General features: G+C 48.2%; 1 protein-coding gene across 5 annotated transcripts in view; it reads left to right on the forward strand.

Moving 5' to 3' along the window:
- MVB12B (multivesicular body subunit 12B) overlaps positions 1-21,269 on the forward strand; it is a 55,043-nt gene that overhangs the window by 19,484 nt on the left and 14,290 nt on the right. For all 5 annotated transcript variants that reach the window (XM_063410310.1, XM_063410315.1, XM_063410312.1 and 2 more), the window contains one exon: positions 7,847-7,944. In XM_063410310.1, coding sequence (XP_063266380.1) covers positions 7,847-7,944 — 98 coding nt within the window. The remainder of the gene's footprint in view (positions 1-7,846; positions 7,945-21,269) is intronic.

Here is a 21,269-nt window from a genome sequence, read left to right on the forward strand (position 1 = left end):
CCCAGCCCGGGCACGGGGGCTGGGACAGAGCCACGTGTGCTCCTGTCCCTGCTGCTGCCCGTCCTGGGGCTGGGCCCTGCAGAGAGCTGCACCATGCCAGAGCCGGGGACAGGCTGGGGCTGCTGTGCTGGGGCTCTGGCCTGGCCCGTGTGCTGAAAACCAGCAGGAACAGCTCATTTTTGCAGCAGCTCAGCCCTGGCAGCTGTGGGTGCCTCCCTCCCTCCCTGAATGGAGCAGGTCAGTGTGTGCTACCAAGTGCTCAGGGCTCCAAACACTGCTCTGGCAGAGCACCACACCAGGGAAGTGCAGCTCTGGCTTTGATACACAGATAGCAATTGTTCTACTTAAACACCTGGAATAAGAGCAGGATGTGTGAATTTTGCTTCTGAGCTCCCAGTTACCTTTTCACTAGTTAAGCTGGCCCCTCCTTAGGAAAAGGAAACAATTTGTTCCTGTTCCCCGCTCCCAGTGGAGCTTCATATTGAGGAATGTAAGAATTTCTTTGCCAGGCAGAGAAGTCTGATTTTTCAAATTGATTTATTAATGTTGTTTGAAATTGGTGGGTAAGCTTGGGAAGGGATCTGTCTGTGGCTTTCTGCTGCAGGCTGATGATGTGCAATCAAGACAGGTCATAAAGCAACACCAACAAGCCAGTGTGGAGACCCAAGCTGGGGCTGGGAGGCACAGCCTGACTCTGCAGTGTGGTAATGGAAGGGAAGCTGCCTGCCTTTCCTATTTTTGAAGTAGCTACCCTATTATTTAGAAGTAGCTATAATAATTTATTTCTTTAATTCATTTAAAATAGATTTTTATGAAGCATCTGTAAGGGAAAAGGTTCCAGGGCTTCAGTGCTGTTCTGCCCTGGTATAGAGAGAAGCCAAATCCTGAGAAAGCTGCCATTGCCCAGGGGAAGCCACTGCTGATGGTGTGAGGGCCAGAATGCCTCCACAGAGCAGTGGGGGTCAGCCTTAAATCCCTCATCTGAACCAAAGGCTGCCAGATAAGGAGTACTTAGGGATGGATGTTGCTGGTATGACTGGAAACTGTTCTGAGAAGTGTTGCCAGTAGTATCCTTTCTGCAAAGTGCTGCTTTCTTGATGGAGTTGGATTTTTTTAATCTGTTTCATCATCAGAGCTCAAAAGTAAAACCACTTTCTGACTTGCAACTAATTGTAGAATCTTTTCCGTTGGAAAATAGCTATAAGATCAAGTAAAAAAAATAGCTATTAATCATTAGATTTTGAAAATATTATGTGGCTTAAATGCTCAAATGAAATATCATGAAACACAGCACAATATTCCTAGTTTTTAAATTATGTACTTACCAGAAGCCAAGGATGTCATAAGGGCTGAGGTCACATCTCAGCAGCAATGGATTAAAACCCCCGTGAGACAGAAACAGTAAGTGGAAGCCTGGAGGGAGTATTTCCATGGATCCTCTGTGGTGGGGGTGGTAAGAAACAAAATGTAATGATGAAATGCCCGTGATGTGTGTAGGCTGTGCAGATCTGAACATGCTGGTTCAGGTGGTAAGGGGGGCTGGCACGTGTTTCTGCAGAGTCTGGTTCCCATAAAGGATTTGTTATGAAACGGCGCTGACCGTGTGGCTTGCGTCCAGCTCAGCTGGATGAAGACGTGCAAAAATTGGTCACAGTCCAGTATGTTTTAGTGGTAGAAAATGATGATTAGGAAAAAACGTTTAAACCTTGTGCTTGGTTTCCAGGCACAAGAGCCTCTTGCAGCAGCTGAGAAGGAAAGCTGTGAACTGTAATTAGAAGGAGCCTGATGGATTTGGCCGATTTTGAGGATGCATTGAAAAATTTGTGGAAATGCTCTGAGTGAAGAGGCTTCAATCTTCTTAGAGTCATTTTTCTTTATAGAGAGCCCTCTTCCTGCTATAGCAGTATTTCTGGAGGCATGTTTTCTTTGGGGCATAGCATAGGGTTGTTAAGTCCAAACCGGAGGTATCCATTTGGAGAAGCTGTGCTCTGGGTTGTTAAATAAGCCCTGCAGGGAAACTGAGCTTTTTTCCCCTAAAACTTGTGTGTTGTCTGCTATTTAATATGATCTCTGCCACTGCTGATTTGTAATCTGTGCTTTCACCCTGAAGTGCATGTGGTTGTGTTCAGATATTTCCTTTAAATCAATCACTTTCACCATTTTCCGAAACACTTCTTGAGTTTATTGCTTTTAGTAAAGTGTTTGGACTGTCATTATTTATTACTGGCAAAGTGCTGACAATGTGCTCTTCCCAAATGAGCCTTTATGTGGGATATTTGTTTAACAGGTTTTGCAGGGGAGGTGTCGATGTCCCTGGGGCCGGGCTGTGCCTGCAGCGCTCCGGGGCAGGGGGCTCTGCCTGGGCAGCAGCCCCAGCAAGGGGCTCGTCTCTGACAGGGGCTTTGCATCTGGCCTGGGAGCCTGGGCTTCATTGTGCTGATTAATTTGACAGAATTTAAAATCCTAACCCAGGAAGCTTATGCCGTGTGTAATTTATCTTTCTGGAGTATTTCTGCTGTTTGGCAATTTTTCCCTACTGCTTCATTATCTGAAAACTCCTGACTCTGGAGAGCAGCTCGTGAAGGATGTGGAAGGCCGTGCTTGCCGCGCAGCCTCCCGAGGCAGGCGCTGCTCAGCTGAGACAGCCCCTTCACAGCACTTCATGCTTGCAGCGCCAGGTCTCAGCGCTTTGATGCAGCCTCTGCCTGTAAGGATTTAATGGGCTGCAGCTCAGACTTCCAAGCGGCGTAAATTAAACTTGTTGGGGTTTTTTCTATTGTTTGGCAGCTGCTCTGTCCCAGTTACTCGAGTTCTCTGATCTGAATTAATCCCCGTGCAGAGGAAGCTGCAGGAGCTTCATTGTGCATCAGGCCTTACATTTTGTGTTGCTGGTCTGCAGCAGATCACGAGTCCTGGTGAGCACCACGGGGCTGTGCTCTCCTGTTGGAGACAGGGGCACAGCATCGCCCTGCCTGCTGCAGGCACCTGGGCAGGGCTGGCAGAGGCACCCGCGGGGCCCAGTGCATGGAGTGTGTGCTGCCCTCCTCCCTCCCTACAGCTGGGAAAGTTAAACAGGGGGAGCTGAGCGTGGAAAGAATCGCTCACTCTCTTTTTCATTCTCTCCTGCCATTGGGCTTTTATAAAATCCGAATCTGGCACCCCCAGTTCTCATTGACTCTGAGGAAACAGGATATTTTAGTAGCTTGGAATGAGATGAAATGCTTGCAAAGCCCATATGTTGCTTGTTTTAGGGAAAGGGTCAGGAAGGTTTTAAAAAGTATTTAAACATTTGGTTTACACGATTAGAATAGATTGTCTGGAATGAAGTCCATTACCCGAGGTGATTCTTGCCTCGCAGTTTAGGTTTTCATTGCAGTTCTTTGGAGTATGAGGTAGGTGTTCTGGCATCAGAGTGCCCCAACACAGTCAAAGTTAAGGGCTGTGAATAAATGCTGTAACTGGGATCTAGCCACTGCTGGAACCACAGATACCTGCTGTGGCAGTGGCTGCAAGCTGCGCCTGGGAGATGCCTCCTGGTAGAGGGGGTGGTTGCCAAGTCCTCTGGTGCCAGTTCATAGAACCCCAGAAGCTTCTTTCTTAAAAATGTGCCTTTTCCAGTCTCCATAAGCAAAGCTTTCATGTTGGATTACATTTCGTGAGAGCTGCAGCCTGATAGTAACTCATTTTACGTGTGTTTTCAACTTTCTGCAGCTTGAAATTTAATTGTTCTGTTGTCAATTTTTCATGAGGAATGATCTTTGCATAATCATTGTTTATGGAAGGTTAGATTATTTTGTTTTGGTTTTTTTTGAAAGGTATTCCCATTAGACTGCAAGTTTTGCAGCACTGTTCTGAAGCTTGTTGTGAAAAAATCAAACTTTGCTGCCTGATAGTTCATATGCTGCTCTGAGTGTCACACTTGTACTACCCCAGTCTGTCACTGTTGGGTCCAAAACCCATCTTACAGTGGGCTTTTGCTGTGCTTTGTTGATATTTTTTATATGAATTATGAATCATCCTTTGATATCTGGCACTTCTTGTGGCCCTCTGTTCCTTTTTATGAGTACTTGCCCCCTCACTTCAAAAGCAGTTCATCACCTTCCTGCAGACAGTTCTTAATAACAGGTTTGGAACTGTCGGGCATTCCTGGGCCTGTTTTATGTGAGTTTTTCTCCAAAAATGGTGAAAAAGTGGCCATAATGTGCACAGACCTCAAATCCCCTTTGCCTGCATGTGAGGGATCTCCTCATCACATGCTCACTTGTTCTATGGATTTGCTGAATAAAGGAGCAACTGAAGAGAAGAGGGTGATTAAAGTTGTCTTAAATGGTCTTGAAATTATCGTATGCTGGGGAAAACATGTTTGGTATTGGAGCAGTGCTGGAGCAGTAGGGGTTTGACTCCAGCTGTGGAGGGAAGGGCTGGAGCCCTGGACTGGCCTTGCCAGGACCATCCATCCTCCCTCTGTGCCAAACTGCCCCATTGCTTATCTTTGGGGAGGAGGAAAGCTGCTTCTGGTGGCAGTTCAAAAGGGAGATAATTGGCATGGGGATAGTCTTTGTGAGTTGCCATTCCTTAACATCAGAGATTCACTAAAGTACTAATAATTACTGTTAATATCTTCCAGTGGAAACTTTCTGAGTAAACGAGTGCTGGTTGAGGCAGCGTTTAACGGCCGCTGCTGGCATGATCGGAATGCAAATAAGTGTTATTAGCCTAATGATTTTGCTGTCACCACGGTGTGCAGCAGTAGTGTTGTGAATATGTCATGCAGTACCCGTGAATTTGGAAAGTGTGTCAAAACACAACTTCAATTAGTTTGCTCTAATTATGACTCTAGAGAGTTCATAAGTATATCACTCCTCATTAAAAAAGATTTTCTTATATGGGTTAATACAGCACATAACGGGGTGTTTGAGCAATTGGAGGCAGGGCTGTGCAGAGGGAGGGTGCCCATGGGGTGCTGGAGGTACAGCAGGTCTGGAGCAGCTCCTGGGCTCCAGGGCTGGGAAACCTCCCAGGCAGGAGCAAGTGGCTGTGCCAGGTCAGCTGTGGGGGCAGCAAGAGCCTGGTAGATGGTTCTGGACAGGCTCTTCAATTAAAAATAACCAAACCAACAACAAGCCCCAAACGAAAAAAAGCCCTGGAAGGAACCACACTTGATGCTGAAGTAGAGATGTGGCCCAAAAGCTTTGCTCTGGTAAAGGTCAAGGAGCACAAGCAGTCAGAAGCACAAGCCTGTGCCAGCCTGGCCTCTCCAGAGAGGCCCTTTGGGATGCTGGGTGTCTGTTCCCCTTTCCCAGGATATTTGTAGTGCTTTTTACATAATATCTTGTCACATTGCCTGATCATGTTCCAGCTTTGCAGAGCAGGGAGAGATTGTTGTGCTCACAGGTGAGCAGTTGGGTAAGGGTTAAAGTAGTAATTGTTTAAATCTTTTAGGCTTTCCTCCCAGTTCTGTGATAATTTGATGAAGAACTTCACCCTAATTAAATATTCAAATTAGGAATAAGTGTCAATATGGCTTCCTGGTGCCTGGAATGATGATTAATTGTATTCAAAACTCTAGTGGCCGCTGTAATCTAAACCAAACCGTTGTTCTTGATTATTTGTGCAACACATTTACCATGTTTTTGTTTTAAAATTTAAACTAGTAATTGATTTGCCATATGCCACAGAACTGCACATACTTTCACGATATGTGTTTAGGAACTTGGGGACTTTGTAATTGGGATTTTCTTGCTTTTCAATGGCAGCCTCTTTTTTTTGTCTTCTACAGTGCAAAATGATTTGGCTCTCACAACACATAAGGAAAATGCATTATGCAATCAAGTTTGTAGGTATAAGCTATATTGATCCTGGCCAAAGTTTACATTAATTTAAAATAAATTAGGCTTTGTTTCCCATTCCTCCCTACAATGTCATCTTTTATAAAAAGAAAGAGGGAAGGGGAGAGCTGATTTCCATGCAGCAGTCACTGCCCTGTCTTGTGCAGCCAGTGTTCTTTTTGGAGACATCTCTCTGGCTGTCTGTAGCAGCTGGAGTGATGGAATGCCTGGTTGTGCTACCCCAGGGACAGCAAGTGGCCCCCGAGCTGGCAGCAGGCCCTCGTTTCCAGACACCCTGGTTACAGCCACAGTGCCAGACAGGGCTGGTGCTCCTCACCAGTCCCACTGGGAGCAGGGGTGGGAGTGCTGCCCACTGAGGGTGGGTCTGCAGGTGTACTCCACGTCACCTTTGTCACCCCCTGCCATGGCAGGTTCCTTGTGCTGTCTTAGGTTGATCTGTGGGAAAGGGAGAGCAGCCGGGATCCCTGTGAAGTGGGGCAGCAAAGGCTGGCCCGGTGTTGGTGTGTGCCCAGTGCCTGTGGGGGAATGCTCCCTGCAGCACCTGCAGCACCTGGCCCTGCAGCACCTGCAGCACCTGGCCCTGCAGCACCTGCAGCACCTGGCCCTGCAGCACCTGCAGCACCTGGCCCTGCAGCACCTGCAGCACCTGGCACGCCTGGGAGCTGCCTGCTGGCCTGGCCCAGGGCTTGTGCTGCAGGCACATGACTTGAGGCCGTGCTGCAAGGCTGCTGCCTGCCTGCTGGAGCCGAGGGCTGCAGCGTGGCACACTCAGTGCCCACCCTGAGCCAGCTGTGGGATGCTCAGCCAGTCCTCTGGCTGAGGGCGTGTGTGCCATTTCCCTGGAGTGGTGGTGGGCTGTGCTGGAGGCCAGGGAGCAGCCTCTCCTACAGCACAAGTGGTACAAACTTCTAAAAAATACTCTTCTTAGGAATGGGCCTTTTAAGTAGACCTGGTTTATTTAGCTCCAGAACAATTTCTGCTGAGGAGAAAGCAGTTCCCCATAGAGGGCAGAGAAATTCAGCCTTTCTACTGGCTGCCTTTGGTGCCTTGGAAAACATTTTTGAATGCTTCTGTTAAAAATCAAATGAGAAGCGTATCATGCCCACAGGCAGAGGTCTCCTGTTTTAAAGTGTGTTCATAACAAACATGCCTCTGCTCCAGAGACTCTCATGTGGATTGTGGTTTAAACAGCAAACTGATAGCCAAATTCAAATGTATTTTCACACCATCTTTTTTTTTGTTAAAAATAGCTTTGGAAAGCACAAGCAAACTCAGACTGATGTTTGCTTTTTCTTGTTTTATCTGTGGTGTTCACCATCATCTGCATCAAGGGCTAAAAATACATTTTTCTTCCCAAAATGTGTCCTGTTTCTGAAGGCAGATAACTTCCAGATGATTTGTGTGGTAGATAAAACCTGCTGGCTGAAGACATGGGTTTGATGCACTGCTGGAGAATACACTGGGCTCTGTCTCACACACAGGGTATCCAAGAGCACACAGAGGCTGCCTGGTTCTCCTGGCAGGAGTGTGATGCTCATTGTCTGCCCAGATTCAGGAGCTCTCACTCAGCTGAGGTGGGAGCTGCTCCCTCTGCCTCTCGCTGCACTGAGCCCTCTGTGGAGAGGAAGCATCTTTTTTACGTGTGGCAATGCAGTCCAGAAGATTAATGATAACATTTTATTAAAATTCACACAGACAGGAGATCTGCTTTAGAAAAATACTGATTTGAATTAAAGGGGCAGAGCCGTGCTGGCTGTTCATGGGTGCTGACTGGTGTGGAGCTGCTGTGCCTGCCTGGGGGTGGATGGCCACTGCTGCAGTTCTTGGTTCTTGGCCAAGCCCAGGGCTCCAAGGGGTGGAGGGGGCTGACGCTGAGTACAGATAGTTGGTAAATCCTTCTGGAAGCAGTATTAAAATGGATATTTGCTGCTTAACCTGGCTGGAGCAGCATCTTGTGCTCTGCAGTAACATTTGCCCATTTCCTCCCTTCCCCTCAGGCACATCTCGCTGACGCTGCCAGCCAGCTTTCGGGGGAAGAGCCACAGCACCCGCCTGGACTTGGAGCACCAGCACTCCAACCTGTACGCCATCTCAGGTGAGCTGCCACGTGCTTCCTGCTCTCTGCATCCCCCACTACTGCTGGCCACAGCAACTTCTCTGGGGGTTTTTTTGTAGTACTATTACACCTGAACAAATATTGTCATAGGCGTGGTGGAATCACACTTAGCACAAGTTTCGCTCTGTTATGTTGTTTTTGCAAGAGGAAACGGATACTGGACTTAAACCTGACTCTGTCAAAGCCTAATTAAAGTCTAGTCCCTTCATTAGGCTGGAGGAGATTTTAGGACAGTTTTGAAATCCAGCAGTGGGTTCAGTGGGATGTGCAGTTGAAACTGCTTGTGCATAATCAGGGAAGAGAAGATGGCAAAAATGTACCATTCACAGGTTCCTCCTATTAATAGCGAGTGACACTTGTGACATGGGAACATGGCATTAATTCATGTACCATAATCAAAGGGTTATTTAAAGGTAATCTCTGCCTGAAACTGCAGCTTCAGGTTCCTAAAGAGATAGAATGTAAGAATTGCGTAATCCTTGTCAGTCCTCATTTTCCTTGTTACTCTTCTGCCCTAATACATTTGGAAATGTAAGGGAAGGTGTATTCCTGTGTTTGCATGAGACAATTCTGCATGGGGATGGGAAGCTGTGCTTTCTGTCCTGGGAGAGCACCAAATGCACCAACTGCAGCAGCTCTGTGGCTGTTGGTGGGACTGCCCTTGCTGCAGGATGTGCTGGCCAATGCTCATCGTGCAGCCTGAGGAGGTGCCTGCTTTACAAAGAGCCTGAACACTTTACCAGATCCTTACAGGCAAAGCACAAAACAAGGCCTTGTGGAACTGGACAGGGCATTAGTTCTTCGTGTTTGCTTGAGCACATTTTCAAGGCTATAACTCTTTATTTTTCCTCCAATTGCACATTCTCCTCCAGAAACAGTGTTATGAGTTGTGCGTGTGTTGTAATGGCTATTACAGCTGTGAGCCCTCTCCAAAGAGGGGGTCTTGTCATTTGACACATCCTGTGCAGTGACAGGATTTTCACGCGCGGCTCCTGGCGGCGCTGCCTTGTCAGCAGCTGCGGTGAGGTGCCGCCACAGTTCTCTTTGTGTGCTCAAACCTTGCCGAGGTGGATTAGCCCCCAGACGCGCTCTGGAAGCCATTCCCAAGTTTCCTGTTCCGTCGGTGCCGTGTGCAGGCAGCCTGGGCTGTCTGCAGTGCTGCTGCAGTGCCATGGCAACAGGAGATTTAGGAGCAGGCTGCCACCGCCTGGGCTGGTGCCAGCGCTGCCTGTGCCCAGCTGCGGGTGCACGGAGGGTGAGGGGAGCTGTGCCCCCAGCACACACAGGGTCTGCCTGCGTGGGGACAGGCCTGGGGGCTCCCTCTCTGGCTCCCAGCTCAGAAGAGGGGTTCTTGGGGCTGCCGAGGGAAACAAAAGCCATTATGAGCAGTCTCTTCTGGTTTTGGTATGATCTCAGCCTGGCATGGGCACAGGAGGAGCTGCTTGGGAAGGGAGGGCTGTAATGGGGGTAGAATGAAGAGCTGTAGGGTGATGTCTCTTTGCTCTCTGTAGACACCCAAGATTTTCCCAGTACTTGGTGAAAACAGCACTTTAAGCATGTTTGTGGAAGATTAAATGAATTTTGGCTGTCGATCCTACTTTGTATCACAAATGTATTTTGGCAGAATGACTGTATCCTCACTGGAACTGCCCATTACCCCTTGGGCTGTGTAATGCAGTTGTTTGCACAAAACTGGAGTCAAGGAAAAAATGGTCCTGAAAGCAGCAGTTGCAATTTTTAACCAGTGTTTTGTCGTTGCCAGTCTTGGCCATGACACACTGGGTGACTATAAAGGGAAGGAGACTTCTCTTGGCACATACAAATAAGTGAGTCCCTGGCAGGGTGCAGATGGGGAAGCACTGCCCAGAGCCTGTCATGAGCCATGGCAACACAGCACTGGCACTGCTGGCATCATCCTGGTGCCCAGCAGCCTCCCTCGTCCCACCCCACGCCATGCACCCAGACCAAAAGGCAAAATCAGTTCTAAGCTGATAAGTGGGATGTCTGTGGGTGCTGCTGGGAGCAGGATGCTGAGGAGCTGACAGGTTTAATGTGCATGCTGGGGCAGGCAGCTGCTGGAAGAAGAATGCCTCGCTCCAGACAGACCTGTTGACAGACACAGCTCAGTATTTCACAGTGCAGTCTTTCCTCATGGCCTTCAGTTTAATTAAGATGTTGTTGTGACTACATACTGCCTTCATTTCAGACTTGAGCATCTTCTGCCAGCATATTGCTTAGGCTTATCAGAGGCACAAGCACAGTGAGGGAGAGGCAGCCCTCGCAGGCAGGCACAGATAATAACATACAGGAAAAATTCCTCAATGAAGTGAAAAATTATTTATAATAATGGTACTCAAATAGAAGGGAAATAAGTCACTCTAAGGGTATATAAATTTTTATGATAGTGTATAAACAGCCATAGCCTGCCTTGTCTGCCATCTATTCCTGCAGAGAATGAGGGCAACATCTAGCATAAAGAAAAATACAATAAGAAAATGAAGAAATGAATGGGAAGAGCTGGAGGATTGATCACCCAGTGTATTTGTATATCCTGATGTAAAAGGTGCTGCTGACAGGTGGCCAGGTTTCTTCTGTATAAAACCATGTGTGTGCTGTCAGGGCAGTGTGAGCAGCCTTGTTTCGATTGATGAATTGCCTGCTTTCTTGATTAAACCTTCCGTCACTTACAAAACAAAAAGCCTGTGTTTCAATGGCAGAGTGGGACATGTCAAAAAAATCTGTCTGCTTTACCTTTGTGCAGATGTTGGGCACAGACTGTAACATGTATTATTAAAATGAATGTGGCATTTACTGTGCATTATTTCTTTCCTGGGAGAAGGGACCTGTAAATTATATGCTAATAATAAGCTTTAACCCTTTCAGGAACCAAGAGATGTAGTAGTGTAAATATTCTGCAGGCCTCAATTTAATTGGATGGGCTCTAACAACACTGCAGCACTCTGAAGTTACTCAGCAGTGGGTTCCAGCCCTTGCTGCCAATGATCTGTGCATTCTGCTGAACAGGGGTGTCTTCTTTTTCCCCCTGAAATTTCCCTGTAGCCATCTTCAGCATTATATTACAGACAGATGTTTTTTGGGGCAGCAGCAGACAAGTTGGTGTAATTTGACGCCAGGATAATTTCATTCCCTCTCTTGGCCTGTTCTCAGATTAAGGATAGAAATTGTATTGTATGGAGTCTGTCAGTCTGTACAACCCCATCAGAATGTGTTCATAAAGCAATTGAAGCCTCTTCATGCCAGTTGTGTGCAGGAAACAATTGTGTGAACTTCCAGATCCTGCTGCAACTGGCAGTGTGTAGCCAGAAACCCAACTTCAGTCATAGGAACATTTCAAACGATATTTATTCTGGCAGAAATTTGGACATAACAAGATGATCAGTTATCCTTGGGTAGGACTGAGGTTCATCTTTTGAACATTTAAATATGGAAACCGTGCTGGGAAAGCAGTACAGCAAAAGCAGAACATACTTTGATATATGTTTGTTGGTAGTATTTTCAAATAACATTTGCCAGCTGTCAGCCCCAAACAGTCAAAACATTTGTGCCAGTACCTTAAGAAATGATGTTTGCTGGGCTTACTAACATGTCATCCATAAGTCTGGGCATCCATCCTCAAGCCATGTTAATCCGTAGAAATAAAACAAGATCCAGAAGCACAGCATCTCTCACCACTCGGAGCATTCTCAGTTCAGTTCAAGACCTTGGTGAGCTGCAGGTGAAGGTTTTCATTCTCTTTAAGAGGAGAAAAGCCATGTCCTCTGGGCTGGAGCTTAGGTGTCAGATCCCAAAAAACATAACACACTTCATCTTCCTATAAAGCAGCGTCTGTGCTGTGACCGAGTGGTCACACTTGCTGTTTGTTTTGCTGCAGAGCAGTGGCTTTTCCAGCAGTCATTTGATGCTGAAATGCCTTTGCATGTATTTCTTACCTTAAAGGTAGTGTTTTGTGGTCTTTAAACACTTTGATACATATCAAGTTACTAGTGTAAGTATTTTTCTGTGAGAAGCTGGGCTGAGCATCAGGGAAGGGCAGTGCGGCCGGCTGCCAGCGCAGTGTTGGCTGCAGTGTGAGTGCCAGCATGCCATGAAGGAGGAGGTTTTGTGTGCTGCTTTTACAGGTGCCAGTTTCTCCACAGCTCTGGCTTGTTTATTTTGGAGTCATGCACCAATATTTATTACCTTAGGGAAGTAAAAATTTACTTAAATGGATATTTATTATATTTATATATAAATAGGATTTTATGATATTTAAATATTTATTGCCCTCTTTAAGACACTTCCTGTGAAAGGTCAGAGCAAGCTGTGGTCTGAGAGTTTGGAGAGGGAAATGTTTGTGAGCAGAGGCTCCAGTCCAAATTCCACCTGCTGTGGTGGTTCCCAGCAGAAGGGCAGGGCAGAGCCCTGCTGGGGAGGGGCAGGGGGCTCAGCCTGGTGCAGCCAGGGCGAGGTGAGCAGGGTCTGGCCATGGCACGAGGTCCAGCTGAGCTGGGTTTGTCTGCAGGAGGGTGGGCTGTTCCTGCAGGCTCTGCAGCGACGTTTGGCGTTCACTCCACGCAGGTTTCTAATCCAGCTCTCTGGAGGCAGCAGAGGGAGTGGAGACTGATGTTAATGATCTGGAAAAACATCAAAGCCAGTGGATTCCTGAAAAGGAAACCCAGTTGTTTTTCCCTAGTGGAAGCTGTGGCCCTTGGCGGGGGCAGGTATTGTCTGTGTGAGCAGTGGTGTGGGAAGCATTTGCCTCACACGCTGCTCCTGAGACAGCAGTTTCCTTCCTGGTTCCTCCTGGTCAGGAGGGGCTAACTTGGAAATGCCTTGGGGTATCTACCCCTCCCCTTTTTTTTTTTTTTTTTTTTTTTCCTTTGGCAGTGACAAAAGAAGTCTCTTTCAGAGGTCTTTCTAGATTTAGATTTTATTTCAGTGCCCATATGTCAACTTCCTTGCTATTGCAAAATGCCAGGTTATCTGGCCACGTGTGCTACTTCCTTAGTTGTCTGTTTCCTTTTAAAAGACATAGTATTTATTTATAATATCTCTTCTGCATATAGGAGGACAGGTGTTTTAATCAGAGGTTAATAATTTATTTTACAAACTATTGTTTTGCTTCATTATATTTGTAGATAATTAAATTATGCACTTGTCACAGTGTATTTACTAAAACAGGTAATTTTGGAAAAAAAAGGAGATTCTATTTTTTGGATCAGTGCACAAGGATTGCTTTTATCTTCATCTTCTAGCATCATTCTGGTGGTTCTGCAATTGCCTCCGATGTTCAAGGGTTTTGAGACCTGCCAGGCTCAGAAGGGGAGGTCCTGTGCTGCATCTTCCTGTTGGCCCCATCCCTTCACTTATGCTCTTGGTGCTTCTTAAGAGTAGAAGCGGAACTAAATATATATTTTGTGACACTGAATTTTAATCAGGATGGCCCAAAAGCCAGACAAGTTGTGACACAAGCTTTATCCTGCATTGAAACCTCTTTCCTGAAGCTGAGATTAAAGTCAGCCTATTCTTTACCCTATTGCAATTTCCAGTCTTTGGACTAAGAGACCTGGATAATCTTCCAGCTATGAAAGGCTCTATTAATATCCAGCAGTTCAGGGAGGCTGGAGTCTCATTTAAAATGCTGCAGCTGCATATTTCAGCAGAGGAAGTGTGTTACTTAATACTATACTTAATGAGATTCAAAAAGTATGTTTCTTATTAAATTATCCCATCCGTGGTGTAAAGACCTTTGGTGTGCTGTGTCAGTGTGCCCCATGTGTTACCCAGGCTGTGCTGGGGCAGCAACCCTAAATGGGGATGATGGAGCCATGAATTCTCTCACAGGTGATGTTTTTAAGACAGTTTTTTTGATGACCCTGCTGTCACCCAAAGTGCCGTTTGTTGTTTTCCTCTCCTCCTGTTGTGCTGGTAGGGGAAGTGGAGGCCCTGGCTGGGTACTGCCCTGCCCTCGGTGGCAGGCGGGCATGTGGGGTTCACCCTGTTCCTCGGCTCTCACCAGCTCCCATCTCACCTTCCAAGGAGGCTGCTCAGCCTCTGCTGGGAGGATTATCCGGCTGTAACCCTGGAGCATGAATTATGTATGAGCAGGTGTACGGGCACAGCCTGGTGGCACAGCCTGGTGGCACAGCCTGGTGGCACATCCACAGGCTGCAGTGGGGTGATGGAGGGAAGGGTGACCCCTTTGAGCTGACCTGGACCCCAGGACAGGGATGTTCTCACCCCACAGCAGTGCTGGGTGAAGGCTGGGGGCTGGTGGAGGGAAGGGTGACCCCTTTGAGCTGACCTGGACCCCAGGACAGGGATGTTCTCACCCCACAGCAGCACTGGGTGAAGGCCGGGGGCTGGTGGAGGAGGATGAGCGTGCGGGACTGGTGCTGTTCCCATGGAGCACAACCTTGGGGTGGCCTGCACTGTGTTTGTTTTGCTTTGCCGAGTGCCAGAGTTTAATTTTTTTTAAATAGGGAGCCGCTCAGAGGTTTGGATATTTAAACAGTTATTAACCGAATGACAATTAACAGATTGCAGAGACAGATTTTCTTTTCAAAACCTCCAAAATTGAGTACAGTTTGCAAAACTATCACAGCATAGTAATGACAATGAATTTTGATTTCCCGGAACTGATATTGGACTCCTTATTAAACTATGTGCATCTGCTTTTAATTTACTCCAAATAATTGGAAAATGCAATGAAGCTTTCCAATTAAAGCTTGGCTTTATGCTGTTTAATAATACCCCCCATAATATTATAGCTTATGAAGTGACAGGTGAGTTGGTGTATGAATAAAACATAAAGGCAGCAATAAGGGACAGAAAACCAGAGACAGTTGTTGGGGATTTTAAATGCTGGATGTAATTTGCATATATTAATCTCTTCTTTTCAGCCTTATCAGGCGTTCTTCAGTATTTGAAGTTAAAATAGCATTGACAGGCGGGAGTACGCTTAGTTTTTTCAAGGATTTATTACTTGTATAATTTCTGATCTTTAATAAGCAGATATGACTGATCCTCATAGTTCTATAGAAATCAGTTAATTGTTCCAGATGGCGTGTACTGATTATGCAAAATTACTTTTCACACCATTTTTTTTTTTTGATGGAGTTTGGAGTAAAATTAAATTTTTTATGGCCTTCTTATCATGCTGTTTTACAGTGGGTTTTGCACAGAAGTTGAATTTAATCTACTATATTACATTGACCGGCAGAGTTATTCTAATGTAGCATTCTGTGATTTGACAAAGAATAATAGAACACGTTGCTCATTGTGCATTTCTGTGCTGCTAATAAAAAGGAGTTGCAGTGCAGCAAACCAGGCTGTTATTTATGAAGAATGCTTAATTCGCACTGTTAAAAATGCAAAATTGTTATAATGAGATGTTCGCTCTTTTGGATAGAAGGCTTGGGCAGAATAAATGTAAATAGTCTTGATGCTACAGATTCCATCAAATAAAGCAGGGTTTGTAAATGCCTGGTGTGGCTGGGTGGGATGGGACTGGGAGGAGCAGCCATCCAGGCAGCACGCTCCAGCTCTGAGCAGGAGATGTCACTGGTGTTTTCCCTGATTATCACCATCCAGATATCTCAATGGCATCATTTCATAATTGAAAACATTTGTAAAGGTTGTTGGGCTTCATTTATCTAATGAAAAGCTGTTTATACAAAATAACCCACACATAAAACCCTCTTGCTAATAAGTTTATTGCAGTGTATTTTGGCGGTGACTCAGTTGTTTGGGGGAGGTGTCCCATGGCCTGGCTGTCCTGGCCATGCTGCAGCAGGGCCCAGGGTGGGTGCCCGTCCGTGGGTGTGCCGTGGGCAGGGCTGGTCCAGAGCAGGCAGGACAGCGCCGTGGGCAGGGCTGGTCCAGAGCAGGCAGGACAGTTCCGTGGGCAGGGCTGGTCCAGAGCAGGCAGGACAGTGCCCTGGGCAGGGCTGGTCCAGAGCAGGCAGGACAGTTCCGTGGGCAGGGCTGGTCCAGAGCAGGCAGGACAGCGCCGTGTGCAGGGCTGGTCCAGAGCAGGCAGGACAGTGCCATGGGCAGGGCTGGTCCAGAGCAGGCAGGACAGTGCCGTGGGCAGGGCTGGTCCAGAGCAGGCAGGACAGTGCCACGGGCAGGGCTGCAGTTTGTCCTGTCGGCCCTGGGTGATTTTGGTGGCTGCCATCCCTCGCTGGCCACGGGCAGAGCCAGGGTGCTGCTGGGGTCCCCCTGGAGGCTGCACTGCCTCCACGCCAGCCCAAGGCAGCCTGCTGATCCTCGGAAAGCAGAACAGCAAAGGTTCAAGAAATGACCATATGGTTAATAGACAAGTGGGGCACCATAAATGGACTTTTATGAAGAGTGCATATTTTTGACTCAGCCGTTTGAAAGCTCAGAATTTCTCCCATCTCATTTTGAACTAGAAAATTGTTTTGTGCATACTTTTGTATGTACATATAGATACAAATATATAATATACATATACAGACAACTAATGGCGTAAATCAGAAATTATTAGAAAATATTTGTTCTAATGAAGTAATAATTTGGTGGTAATGTATTTCATCAGTGTAGCTTAAGGATAAATTAAGTGGACAGACTTTATATGGATTCTCTAATTTTAATCTTCAAAATGCTATCTAATGTCTCATTAAGACTTTCATATAATGTATCTTAAGTACAGTCATTAAATATAGTTTAGGGAGATGTATGTTCAGATATTGCTTAAAGATGTTTTAATAGGCCCATTTACTCTGATGATATTAATGAGCTCTTAACACATATTAAGCTTCTAAAACTAGTGGTGTCTCCTTGCAGTGAGCAAATCAACATAGGAATTGTGGAGGAAACAAAGCCAGTTTTCCAGGGGCTGTCCAGGGCCTGGCTCCATCCCTTTAGCAGTGTCAGCCTGGGCTCGTGTCCCCGCTCCTGGGGTGGTGTCCCCTCTCCTGGGCTCGTGTCCCCGCTCCTGGGGTGGTGTCCCCGCTCCTGGGGTGGTGTCCCCTCTCCTGGGGTGGTGTCCCCACCCCGGCGTGTGCCCCGGCTGCGCGGGGGCTCTGCACGGGCGGCTGCTGCATCGTCACATCCTCACTTCAGAGCTGCGTGTTGGGAACTGCCCAGGCCCATCTCGAGGTCTGTGGCATGTCAAGCACATTTGACTGCATATCTGTCAAAATAAACAAATCAGGTGGGTTAAGGGAAGAGCCAAATACGGGCCTGTGTTTAGATAAATTCTGCTTTTTGATCATCCAAAGTGAAGATGCAAGAGTCGTAATTAAGATAATAAAAACTGCTCATTCTCTGTTGTCACTTCAATTCCAACTCAGAAAGTTATTGCAAAGAAAATTCTCTGGTTTCATCACTCAGCTCTTCTTAACAAATCCTTGTGAGTTCAGAGACTTTTATAATTACTAAATTGGTTTGTTAGAGGGAGATAATAGCAAATTTCTTCTTTTCATAATTGGACATCTCTTCCCTGTAGGCTAATGCAGGCGCAGCACTCACATACACAATGAGCTGTGATTTTGAAAAACCATAACTGGCTAATAAGTGCCGTGGTGTCATCGGAGAGTAATGGTGTGCTGATTAGCATAATTAATGACAAATGGTGGTGCAGAGTGGGTGGATTGGTTTAGCAGATGATGAATGCGGCGCGCCGAGGCCGAGCCCTGCCGCGGTGGCGTGGCAGGCTGGCGGTGCTGCCACTCGCACCTGCCGCCACTGCCCGGGGCTCGGTGGCACCAGCCTCGTGCTGGGGTGGCTGTGGGTGCTCCCTGCCTGGCTGGGGGCACAGCGTGTCCCTGCGTGGGGCTGGGTGCTGGATGGCTCAGGGTGCTCCGTGCCTGCCTGGGGGCACAGCGTGTCCCTGAGCGGGGCTGGGTGCTCCGTGCCTGGCTGGGGACACAGCGTGTCCCTGCGTGGGGCTGGGTGCTCCGTGCCTGCCTGGGGACACAGCGTGTCCCTGCGTGGGGCTGGTGGCCGGTCCCTGCTGTGCTGGGGCAGGGATCTCTGCAGTGCCAGCACCGGTGGAAAGGAGCCAGGACGGCTCTGGGCCACGAGCAGTCCTCGTCCTCCGAGGGCTGGAGGGCCACGCCAGGCACTGGCCGTGCTACAAGATGGGCACATTAATCTGTGCCTTGATTAATCAGGGCTAATTTACATTCACAAATGAGACTGATAAAAATGGAGTTACCTTTTCACCTTTAGGGGGGAGGAGGGATTATTTCTAGGTTGTCTCTTTTTTAAGTGATAAGCAACTCTTTTACCAATAAGGATGAAAATACTTAATTTGCGTTAGCAAAAGAAGCTAATTATTATATAGTTAATTAGCATCTGGAAATGAGGATTATCTTAATTACAAAGCACAGTTTCCTTAATAGCTACAAAACTGTAAGTTTGATGTGTGTGGAGATTGGTGACTATTATTATGTAATTACTGATCATATTAATGGTGCAGTGTATTTAGATATCATTTGCATATGCAAATGAAATTTACCTGATAGAAATATGTGGCTCCTGTAATGATTTTGAGCACTTAAAAATTAAATCCCTTTAGAAGATCTGGATCCTGCGTGGCACAGTGGATCTCCTCCTGCAGAAGAGCTTTTGGCTGGGCAGGGCTGTGGCGCTGTGCCTGGCTGTGGGCAGGAGGAGGGCACCTCCCTGGCTTTCGGCTGCCCAGCCCAAGTGTCAGGGACCCTCCCCTGCAGCTGGGCACTGCTGCCTGGCTGTGCCCTGTGCCATCCTCTCCAGCACTGAAGGCCTTAGCTTTGGGTCTGTCTGGGCTCTTTTGCTGGGTGAATGCTCCATGGGATGGTGGGAGCCTGTTCTGTGCATCAGTGAGCTCCAGGGCAGAGGATGGGTTTCCCCACATCCTTCCTAGCCATGCTCATGATGAGTTTCTTTCCACTAACGTGCAGGCAGGCTTAAAGAATGGAGAGCACAGTGTTGTCAGGGCAGCTGATCTAGCTTCTTTCTCCTGCTTTTATTGGAAACACAAAGCGCTGTGTGTTAAAAATAGCTTGAGTCCCTTAAACCAAAACCATGTAAGGAGAGGGCTGTGCACTGTTGTCTCCCCTGGGAGTCCTGTGGGACAGATGTTGGTCACTCAGTGCCCTGCTGGAGGGTGTGGGATGCTGCTGGGCAGGATCACAGCATCAGTGCAAGCGTGAGCATCTGCCCCTGGCCAGTAACCTGGCTGGTGTCCAGAGAATCTGCGGAGCCTAGGATTGTCACGGTGGCAAGAAATCCCACCTCACACCAAAGGTGGCTCAGCTAAGGAAAAAGCTTCCGGGGCCAGACACTGTAACAATATGCAGTGTGTGGATTTAATACCCCCTGCTCCTACCCTGAAGCACTGGAAGCTGTGTGGATGTTTCTCTCATCAAGCAGCAGGAATTTACAGCTGCCGGCCAGGGAACACTGCGGCCATTGTGGGGCTGCCCGAGATGCTTTTTGCAACTGCTGCTGCAGCCTGCGCTGCCCGGCCGCCGTGGCAGACAGACATTACATGTTTAATGACTTCCAAGGAGTCTGTCACTACAGCCAGAAGGGAATGGAAAAGTGTCTGGGTTTCTCTTCAGCACACAGCCATGAGTGGATGCTGAAAGAGTCTTGCCTTTGCCTTTGCCTTTGCCTTTGCCTTTGCCTTTGCCTTTGCCTTTGCCTTTGCCTTTGCCTTTGCCTTTGCCTTTGCCTTTGCCTTTGCCTTTGCCTTTGCCTTTGCCTTTGCCTTTGCCTCCCCATCACTGCGGGCCCTGTCCCGGCTCTGCCTCAGCCCCACGCGAGTGCCCTGGTTTGTATCTGCTTTGCTCTAATTAATTAAGGCTTGTGGCTTGGAAACAGCACATGCTAAGGTGTGATCTTTGAAGTTTAGTGTGGTGCAGAGACTTCAAAGGGGACATTTTATTAAAAAATAATAAAATCAAGAGCTCCTAAACACTTGCAATTTGAAGAGCTTGTTTGAAGTCTCTCCATATTCTCTGGTGCTGATGGAGTCACAGTGCTGAGGTGCTCCTTAGGCGTCACCATGCAGTACTTAACCTTCCCTTTATTTAGAAAAGAAAATAATCAAATCCAGGGGTATTTTTTTAAGTGTTTTCATGGCTTGATCTTAGCAGTAAAGAACTAATTGTGCCATGTCATGAGCTATGCAGGAAACAGAGAAAATCAAGGCTGACAATCAAATTAGCAAAAATGAAAATTCAGTCCAGGTCTGGTTTTTTAATCAAAGTAATTTCAAGACGAACAGGAAACCTGTAAACCTTTCCCAAAGCAGAGGTTCCTTCCCCAGTCCAGGAGGCCCCTGCTCTCCCACTCACTGCGCCAGGCGTTGGTGGTTTGGTGCTGCTGCCATCCTGCCAGGCCAGGCCTGGGCACGGGGCACAGGGCTGGGCATTGCAGCTGGCTGTGCCCCGATGCCTTGCTGCCCCACGACAGCCCTGGGGAGAGCTCCTGCTGCCCAGGAGCCACATGAAGTGCTCTGGGCTCTCATGAGCGTGGGCTCGTGCCTTGGGCAAGCAGAGCTGCGCCCTGTGCCCCTGCCTGCACCTCTGCACTTCTTTGTATGACACAAAGACGTTGTGTGCATGCTGTGCCACCAGCTCCCCACAGCTGCTCAGCCCACCCAGGTAATGGCATGTCCTGTGTGCTGTGGGTCACTGGAGCTGAGGCCCAGCCCTGCCCCAAGCAGGGGTCTGGTGCTGCTGGAGAGGGCAGTCCTGGAGAGGGCAGTCCTGGAGAGAGCAGTCCTGGAGAGGGCAGTCCTGGAGAGAGCAGTCCTGGAGAGGGCAGTCCTGGAGAGAGCAGTCCTGGAGAGAGCAGTCCTGGAGAGGGCAGTCCTGGAGAGGGCAGTCCTGGAGGAAGCAGTCCTGGAGAGGGCAGTCCTGGAGGAAGCAGTCCTGGAGAGGGCAGTCCTGGAGAGAGCAGTCCTGGAGAGGGCAGTCCTGGAGAGGGCAGTCCTGGAGAGGGCAGTCCTGGAGGAAGCAGTCCTGGAGAGGGCAGTCCTGGAGGAAGCAGTCCTGGAGAGGGCAGTCCTGGAGAGGGCAGTCCCGGAGAGGGCAGTCCTGGTGAGAGCAGTCCTGGAGAGGGCAGTCCTGGAGAGGGCAGTCCTGGAGAGGGCAGTCCTGGAGAGGGCAGTTCTGGAGGGAGCAGTCCTGGAGAGGGCAGTCCTGGAGGGAGCAGTCCTGGAGAGGGCAGTCCTGGAGAGGGCAGTTCTGGAGGGAGCAGTCCTGGAGAGGGCAGTCCCGGAGAGGGCAGCCCTGGAGAGGGCAGCCCTGGAGAGGGCAGTCCTGGAGAGGGCAGTCCTGGAG

The sequence above is a fragment of the Prinia subflava genome, chromosome 12 (assembly GCF_021018805.1).
Source record: "Prinia subflava isolate CZ2003 ecotype Zambia chromosome 12, Cam_Psub_1.2, whole genome shotgun sequence".
Classification (NCBI taxonomy): Eukaryota; Metazoa; Chordata; class Aves; order Passeriformes; family Cisticolidae; genus Prinia; species Prinia subflava.